This window comes from Coloeus monedula (genome assembly GCF_965178545.1).
Source record: "Coloeus monedula genome assembly, chromosome: 34".
Classification (NCBI taxonomy): domain Eukaryota; kingdom Metazoa; phylum Chordata; class Aves; order Passeriformes; family Corvidae; genus Coloeus; species Coloeus monedula.
Window position 1 is genome coordinate 1153539 of NC_138814.1, and position 15021 is coordinate 1168559.

A 15021-nucleotide genomic window follows, 5' to 3' on the forward strand; every position below is an offset into this window, starting at 1 on the left:
GTGTCCCCGTGGTGTCCCCACGTCCCCCTGACCCCTCTGTGTCCCCTGACCCTGCGCTGTCCCCCTCTGTCCCCTCTGTCCCCAGTGTCCCCCCAGTGTCCCCCCAGTGTCCCCGCTGACCCCCCCGATGTCCCCCCTGTCCCCACTGTCCCCCCATTGTTCCCGTTGTCCCCCTGATGTCCCCACGGTGTCCCTGCTGTCCCCATTGTCCCCCTGATGTCCCCTCTGTCCCCTCTGTCCCCCCAAAGTCCCCATTATCCCCCCAGTGTCCCCCTCATGTCCCCATTGTCCCCTCTGTCCCCATTGTCCCCCCAATGTCTCCGCTGTCCCCCCGATGTCCCCCCAATGTCCCCATTGTCCCCCCAATGCCCTCCCAATGTCTCCCCAATGTCCCCACTGTCCCCATTGTCCCCCCTCTGTCCCCATTGTCCCCCCGATGTCCCCAATGTCCCCAGTGTCCCCATTTTCCCCCCATTGTCCCCCCAATGTCCCCCCGATGTCCCCAATGTCCCCACTGTCCCCATTGTCCCCCCAGTGTCCCCATTTTCCCCCCGATGTCCCCACTGACCCCTCTCTGTCCCCATTGTCCCCCCTCTGTCCCCATTGTCCCCTCTCTGTCCCCATTGTCCCCCCGATGTCCCCAATGTCCCCACTGTCCCCATTGTCCCCCCAGTGTCCCCATTATCCCCCCGATGTCCCCACTGACCCCCCTCTGTCCCCATTGTCCCCTCTCTGTCCCCAATGTCCCCCCGATGTCCCCAATGTCCCCAATGTCCCCAATGTCCCCATTGTCCCCCCGATGTCCCCAATGTCCCCCCTCTGTCCCCAGACGGGGCTCCGGAAGTTTCTGGACTACGTCCAGCACGGCTCGGCCGAGAAGGTGGCGCGGCTGCTGGAGCGGGGGCTGGACCCCAACTACCACGACTCGGACTCGGGGGGTGAGACCCCCACCCCACCCCAAAATCCTCGGGGACACCCCGAAATCCCGGCGGGACCCCCCCCCCCAATACCTCGGGGCACCCCAAATCCTCAGGGAGATCCCCAAACCCCCCTGGGACCCCCCCCCAAATTCCCTGGGCCACACCCTTCCCCCAGGGTCCCCCACCCCTGAGGTCCCCAAATGTCCCCAAAGCCCCCCCAATACCCCCAATCCCCCAATGTCCCCCCAAATGTCCCCAAACCCCCCCAATACCCCCAACGCCCCCCAATGTCCCAAATGTCCCCAACACCCCAAATGTCCCAAATGCCCCCAATGTCCCCAATGCCCCCCCATCCTCCAATGTCCCCAAATGTCCCCAATACCCCAAATGTCCCCAATGCCCCCAACGCCCCCAATGTCCCCAATGTCCCCAATGTCCCCCCATCCTCCAATGTCCCCAATGTCCCCAAATGTCCCCCAATGTCCCCAAATGTCCCCAATACCCCAAATGTCCCCAATGCCCCCAACGCCCCCAATGTCCCCAATGTTCCCCCATCCTCCAATGTCCCCAAATGTCCCCAAATGTCCCCAATGTCCCCAATTCCTCCCAATGTCCCCAATGCCCCCCCACCCCCAATGCCCCCAATGCCCCCAATGCCCCCAATGCCCCCAACGCCCCCAATGTCCCCAATGTCCCCAAATGTCCCCAATGTCCCCAATTCCCCCCAATGCCCCCAATGCCCTCAGTGCCCCAATGTCCCCACGTGTCCCCAACACCCCAAATGTCCCCAATGTCCCCAATTCCTCCCAATGTCCCCAATGTCCCCCCGCCCCCAATGTCCCCAATGTCCCCAAATGTCCCCAACACCCCAAATGTCCCCAATGTCCCCAACGCCCCCAATGTCCCCAATGTCCCCAATGTCCCCAAATGTCCCCAACACCCCAAATGTCCCCAATGTCCCCAATGTCCCCAAATGTCCCCAACACCCCAAATGTCCCCAATGTCCCCAACGCCCCCAACGCCCCCAATGTCTCCAATGTCCCCAACACCCCAAATGTCCCCAATGCTCCCAAATGTCCCCAACGTCCCCACGCCCCCGCTGTCCCCAGAGACGCCGCTGACGCTGGCGGCGCAGCGCGAGGGCCCGGGGGAGGTGGAGATCATCCGCCTGCTCTGCCTCGGAGGGGCTCACCTGGACTTCCGCGCCCGCGACGGGGCCACGGCGCTGCACCGGGCGGTCTGCACCCGCCGCTACCCCGCGCTGCTGGTGCGGACACGCGTGGGGACACCCCACGGGGCACGGGGACACCCCATGGGACAGGGGGACACCCACAGGACAGGGGGACACCCCATGGGGCACGGGGACATCCCATGGGGCAGGGGGACACCCCATGGGGCAGGGGGACACCCAAAGGGGACAGGGGGACACCCCAAGGGAGAGGGGGACACCCCACGGGGCAGGGGGACACCTACAGGGGACAGGGGGACACCCACAGGACAGGGGGACACCCCAATGGACAGGGGGACATCCCATGGGACAGGGGGACACCCAAAGGGGACAGGGGGACACCCACAGGGGACAGGGGGACACCCCAATGGACAGGGGGACACCCCACGGGGCACGGGGACACCCACAGGACAGGGGGGACATCCCATGGGGACAGGGGGACACCCCAAGGGAGAGAGGGACACCCACGGGGCACGGGGACATCCCATGGGGACAGGGGGACACCCCACGGGGGACAGGGGGACACCCACAGGGGACAGGGGGACACCGCACAGGGGACAGGAGGACACCCCAAGGGACAGGGGGACACCCCACAGGACAGGGGGACATCCCATGGGAGAGGGGGACACCCCACGGGGGGACAGGGGGACACCCCACAGGACAGGAGGGACACGGGGGAGGGACAGGGGGACATCCCACGGGGCAGGGGGACACCCAAAGGGGACAGGGGGACACCCCAAGGGAGAGGGGGACACCCCAATGGACAGGGGGACACCCACAGGGGACAGGGGGACACCTCACGGGGGACAGGGGGACACCCCAAGGGAGAGGGGGACACCCACGGGACAGGGGGACACCCACAGGGGACAGGGGGACACCCCAATGGACAGGGGGACACCCACAGGGGACAGGGGGACACGTCACGGGGGACAGGGGGACACCCACAGGACAGGGGGACACCCCAAGGGAGAGGGGGACACCCCACGGGGCAGGGGGACACCCACAGGACAGGGGGACACCTCAAGGGACAGGGGGACACCCCACGGGGGGACAGGGGGACACCCACAGGGGACAGGGGGACACCTCACGGGGGACAGGGGGACACCCCAACAGGGGGACACCCCACGGGGGGACAGGGGGACACCGCACAGGGGACAGGAGGACACCCCAAGGGACAGGGGGACACCCCACGGGGCACGGGGACACCTACAGGGGACAGGGGGACACCCACAGGACAGGGGGACACCCCACGGGGCAGGGGGACACCCCACGGGGGGACAGGGGGACACCTCACGGGGACAGGGGGACACCCCACGGGGACAGGGGGACACCCACAGGACAGGGGGACACCCCAAGGGACAGGGGGACACCCCACGGGGGGACAGGGGGACACCCACAGGGGACAGGGGGACACCTCACGGGGGACAGGGGGACACCCCAATGGACAGGGGGACACCCCACGGGGACAGGGGGACACCGCACAGGGGACAGGGGGACACCCCAATGGACAGGGGGACACCCCACGGGGACAGGGGGACACCGCACAGGGGACAGGAGGACACCCACAGGACAGGGGGACACCCCACGGGGCACGGGGACACCCAAAGGGGACAGGGGGACACCCCAATGGACAGGGGGACACCCACAGGGGACAGGGGGACACCCACAGGGGACAGAGGGACACGTCACGGGGGACAGGGGGACACCCCGACAGGGGGACGCCCCACGGGGACAGGGGGACACCCCAAAGGAGAGGGGGACACCCCACGGGGCAGGGGGACACCCCAAGGGACAGGGGGACACCTCACGGGGGACAGGGGGACACCCACAGGACAGGGGGACACCCACAGGGGACAGGGGGACACGGGGGGGGTGTGGGGGACTCGTGGCAGTGCCCATGGGGGAGGGGCAGGGGTTGGTGGGGGCGATCTGGGGGTGTCCCCGGGGGTTCCCGAGGGTGTCACGAGTGGGTGCCCCCCCCCCCCCGCCCCTCCCCCCGCAGGCGCTGCTGGACCTGGGGGGGTCCCCGAACTACAAAGACCGGCGGGGCCTGACCCCCCTGTACCACACGGCCATGGTGGGGGGGGACCCGCGCTGCTGCGAGCTGCTGCTCTACAACCGCGCCCACATCGGCACGGCCGACGAGAACGGCTGGCAGGAGATCCACCAGGTGACAGGGACAGCCTGTGTCACCCTGTGTCACCCTGTGTCACCCTGTGTCACCCTGTGTCACCGTGTGTCACCCTGTGTCACCCTGTGTCACTGTGTCACCCTGTGTCACCCTGTGTCACCCTGTCACCCTGTCACCCTGTGTCACCGTGTGTCACCCTGTGTCACCGTGTGTCACCGAGTGTCACCCTGTGTCACCCTGTCACTGTGTCACCCTGTCACTGTGTCACCCTGTGTCACCCTGTGTCACCCTGTCACTGTGTCACCCTGTGTCACCCTGTGTCACCCTGTGTCACCGAGTGTCACCCTGTGTCACCCTGTCACTGTGTCACCCTGTGTCACCCTGTGTCACCGTGTGTCACCCTGTCACCCTGTCACCCTGTGTCACCCTGTGTCACCTTGTGTCACCCTGTGTCACCCTGTGTCACCCCGTGTCACCCCGTGTCACCCTGTCACTGTGTCACCCTGTGTCACCCTGTGTCACCCTGTCACCGTGTGTCACCCTGTCACTGTGTCACCCTGTGTCACCCTGTGTCACCCTGTCACCCTGTCACCCTGTGTCACCCCGTGTCACCCTGTGTCACACTATCACTGCATCACCCCATCACTGCATCACCTCATTGTCACCCTGTGTCACCGTGTGTCACCCTGTCACTGTGTCACCCTGTGTCACCCTGTCACTGTCACCCTGTCACCCTGTGTCACCCTGTCACCATGTGTCACCGTGTGTCACCCTGTCACTGTGTCACCCCGTGTCACCTTGTGTCACCCTGTGTCACCCTGTGTCACCCCGTGTCACCCTGTGTCACTGTGTCACCCTGTGTCACCGAGTGTCACCCTGTGTCACCCTGTCACTGTGTCACCCTGTGTCACCCTGTGTCACTCTGTGTCACCGTGTGTCACCCTGTCACCCTGTGTCACCCTGTCACTGTGTCACCCTGTGTCACCCTGTGTCACCCTGTGTCACCTTGTGTCACCCTGTGTCACCCTGTGTCACCCCGTGTCACCCCGTGTCACCCTGTCACTGTGTCACCCTGTGTCACCCTGTGTCACCCTGTGTCACCCTGTCACCGTGTGTCACCCTGTGTCACCCTGTCACCGTGTGTCACCCTGTCACTGTGTCACCCTGTGTCACCGTGTGTCACTGTGTCACCCTGTCACTGTGTCACCCTGTGTCACCGTGTGTCACCCTGTCACCCTGTGTCACCCTGTGTCACCCTGTGTCACCGTGTGTCACCCTGTCACCGTGTGTCACCCTGTGTCACCGTGTGTCACCATGTCACTGTGTCACCCTGTGTCACCCCGTGTCACCCTGTGTCACTGTGTCACCCTGTGTCACCCTGTGTCACCCTGTGTCACCGTGTGTCACCCTGTCACCCTGTGTCACCCTGTGTCACCCCGTGTCACCCTGTGTCACTGTGTCACCCTGTGTCACCCTGTGTCACCGTGTGTCACCCTGTCACTGTGTCACCCTGTGTCACCCTGTGTCACCCTGTGTCACCGTGTCACCCCATCACTGCATCACCCCATTGTCACCCTGTGTCACCTGGGCACGGCTGACAAGAACGGCTGGCAGGAGATCCACCAGGTGACAGGGACAGCCTGTGTCACCCTGTGTCACCCTGTGTCACTGTGTCACCCTGTGTCACCCTGTGTCACCCTGTGTCACCCTGTCACTGTGTCACCCTGTGTCACCCTGTGTCACCCTGTGTCACCGTGTGTCACCCTGTCACCCTGTGTCACCCTGTGTCACCCCGTGTCACCCTGTGTCACCCTGTGTCACCCTGTGTCACCCTGTCACCCTGTGTCACCGTGTGTCACCCTGTGTCACCGTGTCACACCATCACTGCATCACCCCATTGTCACCCTGTGTCACCGTGTGTCACCCTGTCACTGTCACCCTGTGTCACTGTGTGTCATCCTGTGTCACCCTGTCACCCTGTCACCCTGTCACCCTGTCACTGTGTGTCACCCTGTGTCACCCTGTGTCACCGTGTGTCACCCTGTCACTGTGTCACCCTGTGTCACCCATTGTCACCCTGTGTCACCGTGTGTCACCCTGTCACCCTGTGTCACTGTGTCACCCTGTGTCACTGTGTGTCACCCTGTGTCACCCTGTCACCCCGTGTCACCCTGTGTCACTGTGTCACCCTGTGTCACCGTGTGTCACCCTGTGTCACCGTGTGTCACCGTGTCACCCCATCACTGCATCACCCCATTGTCACCCTGTGTCACTGTGTGTCACCCTGTGTCACCCTGTGTCACCCTGTCACTGTGTCACCGTGTGTCACCCTGTCACCCTGTGTCACCGTGTGTCACCCTGTCACCCTGTGTCACCCTGTGTCACCCTGTGTCACCGTGTGTCACCCTGTCACCGTGTGTCACCCTGTGTCACCGTGTGTCACCATGTCACTGTGTCACCCTGTGTCACCCCGTGTCACCCTGTGTCACTGTGTCACCCTGTGTCACCCTGTGTCACCCTGTGTCACCGTGTGTCACCCTGTCACCCTGTGTCACCCTGTGTCACCCCGTGTCACCCTGTGTCACTGTGTCACCCTGTGTCACCCTGTGTCACCGTGTGTCACCCTGTCACTGTGTCACCCTGTGTCACCCCGTGTCACCCTGTGTCACCCTGTGTCACCCTGTGTCACCCTGTCACCCTGTGTCACCGTGTGTCACCCTGTGTCACCGTGTCACACCATCACTGCATCACCCCATTGTCACCCTGTGTCACCGTGTGTCACCCTGTCACTGTCACCCTGTGTCACTGTGTGTCATCCTGTGTCACCCTGTCACCCTGTCACCCTGTCACCCTGTCACTGTGTGTCACCCTGTGTCACCCTGTGTCACCGTGTGTCACCCTGTCACTGTGTCACCCTGTGTCACCCATTGTCACCCTGTGTCACCGTGTGTCACCCTGTCACCCTGTGTCACTGTGTCACCCTGTGTCACTGTGTGTCACCCTGTGTCACCCTGTCACCCCGTGTCACCCTGTGTCACTGTGTCACCCTGTGTCACCGTGTGTCACCCTGTGTCACCGTGTGTCACCGTGTCACCCCATCACTGCATCACCCCATTGTCACCCTGTGTCACTGTGTGTCACCCTGTGTCACCCTGTGTCACCCTGTCACTGTGTCACCCTGTGTCACCCTGTGTCACCGTGTGTCACCGTGTCACCCCATCACTGCATCACCCCATTGTCACCCTGTGTCACCTTGTGTCACCCTGTCACTGTGTGTCACCGTGTGTCCCCCTGGTGTCCCCCTGGTGTCCCCTTGGTGTCCCCAATCCCTCTGATGTCCGGATGTCCCCGCTGTCCCCGCTGTCCCTCCTATGTCCCTGATGTCCCCCCCAATGTCCTGATGTCCCTGATGTCCCTTCTGTCCCGAGTTCCCTGCTGTCCCCCCAATGTCCCCACGATGTCCCCTCTGTCCCCTCTGTCCCCATTGTCCCCCCAATGTCCTGATGTCCCTGATGTCCCCCCATGTCCCACTGTCTCCACTGTCCCCTCAATGTCCCGATGTCCCCGCTGTCCCCCGCTGTCCCCACTGTCCCCCAATGTCCTGATGTCCCTGATGTCCCTGATGTCCCCGTTTTCCCCTCGATGTCCCTGCTGTCCCCCAATGTCCCCACGATGTCCTGATGTCCCCTCTGTCCCCTCTGTCCCCGTTGTCCCCCCAATGTCCTGATGTCCCTGATGTCCCCCCATGTCCCACTGTCTCCACTGTCCCCCAATGTCCTGATGTCCCCTCTGTCCCTTCTGTCCCCGCTGTCCCCCCCGATGTCCCCTGATGTCCCCGCTGTCCCCACCATGTCCCCGCTGTCCCCAGGCGTGCCAGCACGGCCACTCGCAGCACTTGGAGCATTTGCTGTTCTACGGGGCCGAGGCGGCCGCACAGAACGCGTCCGGCAACACCGCGCTGCACATCTGCGCCCTCTACAACAAGGTGACACTGCGGGGACATCGGGGCCATTTGGGGACATCGGGGACATCGGGGGGATTGGGGGGATTGGGGACATCGGGGACATTGGGGACATCGGGGGGATTGGGGGGGTTGGGGACATCGGGGACATTGGGGGGATTGGGGGGATTGGGGGGATTGGGGACATTGGGGGGACATTGGGGACATTGGGGGGATTTGGGGACATCGGGGCCATTTGGGGACATCGGGGCCATCGGGGACATCGGGGACATTGGGGACATCAGGGGGATTGGGGGGATTGGGGACATTGGGGGGACATTGGGGACATTGGGGGGATTTGGGGACATCGGGGCCATTTGGGGACATCGGGGCCATCGGGGACATCGGGGGGATTGGGGGGATTGGGGACATCGGGGACATTGGGGACATCGGGGGGATTGGGGGGATTGGGGACATTGGGGGGACATTGGGGACATTGGGGGGATTTGGGGACATCGGGGCCATTTGGGGACATCGGGGCCATTTGGGGACATCGGGGGGATTGGGGGGATTGGGGGGACATTGGGGACATTGGGGACATTGGGGACATTGGGGGGACATTGGGGACATTGGGGACATTGGGGGGACATTGGGGGACATGGGGGACATTGGGGGGGTTGGGGATATTGGGGACACTGGGGGGGCACTGGGGACGTTGGGGGAACACTGGGGGGCATTGGGGGTTACTGGGGACACTGGGGGGACACTGGGGGACATTGGGGGACATTGGGGGGCACTGGGGACACTGGGGGACATTGGGGACGCACTGGGGGGGACACTGGGGGGCACTGGGGGACACTGGGGGGACGTTGGAGACGTTGGGGACACTGGGGAGACTGGGGGGACACTGGGAGGCATTGGGGACACTGGGGGGGCACTGGGAACGTTGGGGGACACGGGGACACTGGGGACACTGGGGGGACACTGGGGAGACTGGGGACATTGGGGGGCACTGGGGGGGCACTGGGGGGCACTGGGCGGACACTGGGGGGGCACTGGGGGGCACTGGGGGAGCACTGGGGGCGTTGGGGACATTTTGGTGCCATCGGTGCCCCCCAGGAGAGCTGCGCCCGCATCCTCCTGTACCGCGGGGCCAACAAGGAGGTGAAGAACAACAGCGGCCAGACCCCGTTCCAGGTGATACTGGGGGCACTGGGGGGCACTGGGGGGCACTGGGGGGCACTGGGGACACTGGGGACACTGGGGGACACTGGGGACAGACCCTGTTCCAGGTGACACTGGGGGCACTGGGGGCACTGGGGACACTGGGGGCACTGGGGGGCACTGGGGACACTGGGGACAGACCCTGTTCCAGGTGATACTGGGGGCACTGGGGGCACTGGGGGCACTGGGGGGCACTGGGGACACTGGGGACACTGGGGACACTGGGGACAGACCCTGTTCCAGGTGATACTGGGGGCACTGGGGGCACTGGGGGGCACTGGGGGACACTGGGGACACTGGGGACAGACCCTGTTCCAGGTGATACTGGGGGCACTGGGGGCACTGGGGGGCACTGGGGGACACTGGGGACAGACCCTGTTCCAGGTGATACTGGGGGCACTGGGGGCACTGGGGGCACTGGGGGGCACTGGGGACACTGGGGACACTGGGGACACTGGGGACAGACCCTGTTCCAGGTGATACTGGGGGCACTGGGGGCACTGGGGGGCACTGGGGGCACTGGGGACAGACCCTGTTCCAGGTGATACTGGGGGCACTGGGGGCACTGGGGGGCACTGGGGGCACTGGGGACACTGGGGGACACTGGGGACACTGGGGGACACTGGGGGGCACTGGGGGGACACTGGGGACAGACCCTGTTCCAGGTGACACTGGGGACACTGGGGACACCGGGAGGACATTGGGGACACTGGGAGGACACTGGGAGGACACTGGGGGACAGAGCCCGTTGCAGGTGGCACTGGGGGGGTGGCACTGAGGGGGTGGCACTGACCCCCGGGCTGAGTGTCCCCTCCCTGTCCCCTCTGTCCCTCTGTCCCCTCTGTCCCTCTGTCCCTCTGTCCCCTCCCTGTCCCCTCTGTCCCTCTGTCCCCTCCCTGTCCCCTCTGTCCCTCTGTCCCCTCTGTCCCTCTGTCCCTCTGTCCCCTCTCTGTCCCCTCTGTCCCTCTGTCCCCTCTCTGTCCCTCTGTCCCCTCTGTCCCCTCTCTGTCCCCTCCCCCCGAAGGTGGCGGTGATCGCCGGGAATTTCGAGCTGGGGGAGCTCATCAAGAACCACCGGGACAGCGACGTGGGTGAGCGGGGGGGGCGGGGGGCTTGGGGACACCGGGGGGGCTTGGGGACACCGGGGGGGGGTTGGGGACACCGGGGGGGCTTGGGGACATCGGGACAGGGGGGGTTTGGGGACATCGGGGGGGATTTGGGGACACCGGGGGGGGGGTTTGGGGACATTGGGGGGGGGTTGGGGACACCGGGGGGGGCTTGGGGACACCGGGGGGGGGTTGGGGACACCGGGACGGGGGGGGGGGTTTGGGGACATCGGGACTGGGGGAGTTTGGGGACATCGGGGGGGATTTGGGGACATCGGGACTGGGGGGTTTGGGGACATTGGGGGGGCAGGGGGGCTTGGGGACATCGGGAGGGGTTTGGGGGCATCGGGGGGGCCAGGGGGTTTGGGGACATCGGGACAGGGGGGGTTTGGGGACACCGGGGGGGGGTTTGGGGACATTGGGGGGGGGGCTTGGGGACATCGGGGGGGGGTTTGGGGACACCGGGGGAGGTTGGGGACAACGAGGGGGTTTGGGGACATCGGGGGGATTTGGGGACATCGGGATGGGGGGGGGTTTGGGGACACGAGGGCAGGGGGGGTTTGGGGACACCGGGGGGGTTTGGGGACACCGGGGGAGGGGAATTTGGGGACATCGGGGGGAGTTTGGGGACATCGGGACTGGGGGGGTTTGGGGCGGGACAAGGGGGGATTTGAGTAGGGGGGACACGGGGGGGAATTTGGGGGGGGGGGGGTCCCCCTCCTCTGGTGGTCCCCAAATCCTCCCCCCCCCCCCCCCCAAAATCCCTCCCCAAAACCTCCCCCAGACCCCAAATCCTCTCCAATGGCCCCCAAACCCCTCCCCAGAGACCCCCGGACACCCCCCCAGCCCCCTAAATCCCCCCTAAACCTCCCCAAAACCCCCCAAGGCCCCCCAAACCCCCTCCAGACCCCCCCAAATCCCCCCAAATCCCCCCCAAACCCCCTCCAGACCCCCCCAAATCCCCCTCAAACCCCCCCAAATCCCCTCCCAGCCCTCCCAGCCCCCCCTGACGCCCCCCCAGTGCCGTTCCAGGAGAGCCCCAAACCCTCCAGACCCCCCCAGACCCCCCCAAATCCCCCCAAATCCCCCCCAAATCCCCCCAAATCCCACCCAAACCCCCCCAAACCTCCCCAAATCCTCTCAACCCCCAAAACCCCCCAAACCCCCTCCCAGACCCCCTCAAATCCCCCCCAAACCCCCCCAAATCCCCCCAAATCCGCCCCAAACCCCCTCCCAGACCCCCCCAAATCCCCCCCAAATCACCTCCCCACCCAGAGCCCCCCAAATCCCCCCCAAATCCCCCCAAATCCCCCGCAAACCTCCCCAAATCCCCCCCAAACCCCCCAGACCCCCTCAAATCCCCCCAAATCCCCCCCAAACCCCCCCAAGGCCCCCCAACCTCCCCCCAGACCCCCCCAAATCCGCCCCAAACCCCCCCAAACCCCCTCAAACCTCCCCAACCCCCCCAAATCCCACCCAACCCCCCCCAAATCGCCCCAAATCCCCCTAAATCCGCCCAAATCCCCCCCAGACCCCCCCCAATCCCACCCAAACCCCCTCAAATCCCCCCCAAACCCCCCTAGACCCCCCAGACCCCCCCAACCCCCCCAACCCCCCCCCCAGCCCCCCCTGACGCCCCCCAGTGCCATTCCAGGAGAGCCCCAAACCCCTCCAGACCCCCCCAGACCCCCCCAAATCCCCCCCAAAATCCCCCAACCCCCCCCCAAACCCCCCCAAACCTCCCCAAATCCTCTCAACCCCCCCAAACCCCCCCAACCCCCCTCAAACCTCCCCAACCCCCCCCAAATCCCCTCCAAATCCCACCCAGAGCCCCCCAAATCCCCCCCAAATCCCACCCAAACCCCCCCAAATCCCCCTCAAATCCCCCCAACCCCCCCCAAATCCCCCCAAATCCCCCCCAAACCCCCCTAGACCCCCCAGACCCCCCCAAACCCCCCAAACCCCCTCCCAGCCCCCCCAAATCCCCCTCAAACCACCCCCAAATCGCCTCAAATCCCCCCCAAATCGCCCAAATCCCACCCAACCCCCCCCAAATCCTCCCAAACCCCCCTGGACCCCCCAGATCCCCCCCAAATCCCCCCCAAACCCCCTCCCAGCCCCCCCAAATCCCCCCCAAATCCCCTCCCAGCCCTCCCAGCCCCCCCTGACGCCCTCCCAGTGCCGTTCCAGGAGAGCCCCAAACCCCTCCAGACCCCCCCAGACCCCCCCAAATCCCCCCCAAATCCCCCCCAAAACCCCCCAACCCCCCCCAAACCCCCCCAAACCTCCCCAAATCCTCTCAACCCCCCCAAAACCCCCCAAACCCCCTCCCAGACCCCCCCAAATCCCCCCCAAACCCCCCAAACCCCCTCAAACCTCCCCAACCCCCCCAAATTCCCCCCAAATCCCACCAAACCCACCCAAACCCCCCCAAACCCCCCCAGACCCCCTCAAATCCCCCCAAATTCCCCCAAACCCCCCCAAGGCCCCCCCAAATCTCCCCAAATCCCCCCCAAACCCCCCCAGGCCCCCCAACCTCCCCCCAGACCCCCCCAAACCCCCTCCCAGCCCCCCCAAATCCCCCCCAAACCCCCCCCAATCCCACCCAGAGCCCCCCAAATCCCCCCCAAACCCCCCCAAAGCCCCTCCCAGCCCCCCCAAATCCCCCTCAAACCCCCCCAAACCCCCTCCCAGCCCTCCCAGCCCCCCCTGACGCCCCCCCAGTGCCGTTCCAGGAGAGCCCCCAGTTCGCGGGGTGCCGCCGGGAGGGGGTCCGGGGGCTGCCGCTGCCCCCCCAGCGCCTCCTCCGCGCCAACAGCGACACGGGCGGGGGGGCCCTGCCCGAGTGGGTCCTGAGGGGCCCCCCCGGAGCCCCCCCGGCCCCCCGCCCCCCCTCCGGGACCCTGCGCAGCGCCAGCTCCCCCCGGGGGGCTCGGGCCCGCTCCCCCTCCCGCGGGCGGCACCCGGAGGAGCCCCGCAGGCAGCCCCGGGGGAGGCCCAGGTACGGGGCAGGGGGGTTTGGGGGGATTTGGGGGGGATTTGGGAGGGTTTGAGGGGGGATTTGAGGCGATTTGGGGGGATTTGTGGGGATTTAGGGGAGTCTGGGGGGGAATTTGGGGGAGTTTGGGGGGATTTTGGGTGTTGGGACCCCCGGAAGGGGCACCCAGAGCAGCCCTGGGGGAGGCCCAGGTACGGGGCAGGGGGGTTTGGGGGGGTTTGGGGGGGATTTGGGGGGGATTTAGGGGGATTTAGGGGAGTCTGGGGGGATTTGGGGGAGTTTGGGGGGATTTTGGGTGTTGGGACCCCCGGAAGGGGCACCCAGAGCAGCCCCGGGGGAGGCCCAGGTACGGGGCAGGGGGGTTTGGGGGGGTTTGGGGGGCGTTTGGGGGGGATTTGGGGGGATTTGGGGGGATTTGGGGGGGATTTGGGGGGCGTTTGAGGGAGTCTGGGGGAATTGAGGGGGGATTTGGGGGGATTTGGGGCGGATTGAGGGAGATTTGGGGGAGTTTGGGGGGATTTTGGGTGTTGGGACCCCCGGAAGGGGCACCCAGAGCAGTCCTGGAGGAGGCCCAGGTACGGGGCAGGGGGGTTTGGGGGGGTTTGGGGGGATTTGGGGGGATTTGGGGGGACTTGGGGGGGATTTGGGGGGATTTGGGGGGATTTGGGGGGGATTTGGGGGGCGTTTGAGGGAGTCTGGGGGAATTGAGGGGGGATTTGGGGCGGATTGAGGGGGATTTGGGGGAGTTTGGGGGGATTTTGGGTGTTGGGACCCCCGGAAGGGGCACCCAGAGCAGCCCCGGGGGAGGCCCAGGTACGGGGCAGGGGGGTTTGGGGGGCGGTTGGGTGGGATTTGGGGGGGATTTAGGGGGATTTGGGGGGTTTTGGGGGAGTTTGGGGGGATTTTGGGTGTTGGGACCCCCGGAAGGGGCACCCAGAGCAGCCCCGGGGGAGGCCCAGGTACGGGGGAGGGGGGTTTGGGGGGGTTTGGGTGGGATTTGGGGGGATATGGGGGGATTTGGGGGGGTTTGAGGGGGATTTGGGGGGGATTTGGGGGAATTTGGGGGAGTTTGGGGGATTTGCGGGGATTTGGGGCAGATTTAGGGGGATTTGGGGGTTCTGGGGGGGATTTGGGGTGGATTTAGGAGGATTTGGGGCGATTTGGGGGGGTTTGGGTGGGATTTGGGGGGATTTGGGGGGCGTTTGAGGGAGTCTGGGGGAATTGAGGGGGATTTGGGGGGATTTGGGGCGGATTGAGGGGGATTTGGGGGAGTTTGGGGGGATTTTGGGTGTTGGGACCCCCGGAAGGGGCACCCAGAGCAGCCCCGGGGGAGGCCCAGGTACGGGGGGAGGGGGGCTTGGGGGGGTTTGGGGGGATTTGGGGGGGATTTGGGGGGATTTGGGGGAGTTTGGGGGATTTGGGGGGATTTGGGGCAGATTTAGGGGGATTTGGGGGTTCTGGGGGGATTTGGGGT

General features: G+C 65.7%; 1 protein-coding gene across 1 annotated transcript in view; it reads left to right on the forward strand.

The window, feature by feature from the left end:
- SHANK1 (SH3 and multiple ankyrin repeat domains 1) overlaps positions 1-15021 on the forward strand; it is a gene marked incomplete at both ends in the record, with an annotated part of 94406 nt that overhangs the window by 21475 nt on the left and 57910 nt on the right. Inside the window, 7 exons of the mRNA XM_082299858.1 lie at positions 830-938; positions 2030-2187; positions 4151-4318; positions 8148-8264; positions 9339-9416; positions 10468-10534; positions 13274-13550. Coding sequence (XP_082155984.1) covers positions 830-938; positions 2030-2187; positions 4151-4318; positions 8148-8264; positions 9339-9416; positions 10468-10534; positions 13274-13550 — 974 coding nt within the window. The remainder of the gene's footprint in view (positions 1-829; positions 939-2029; positions 2188-4150; positions 4319-8147; positions 8265-9338; positions 9417-10467; positions 10535-13273; positions 13551-15021) is intronic.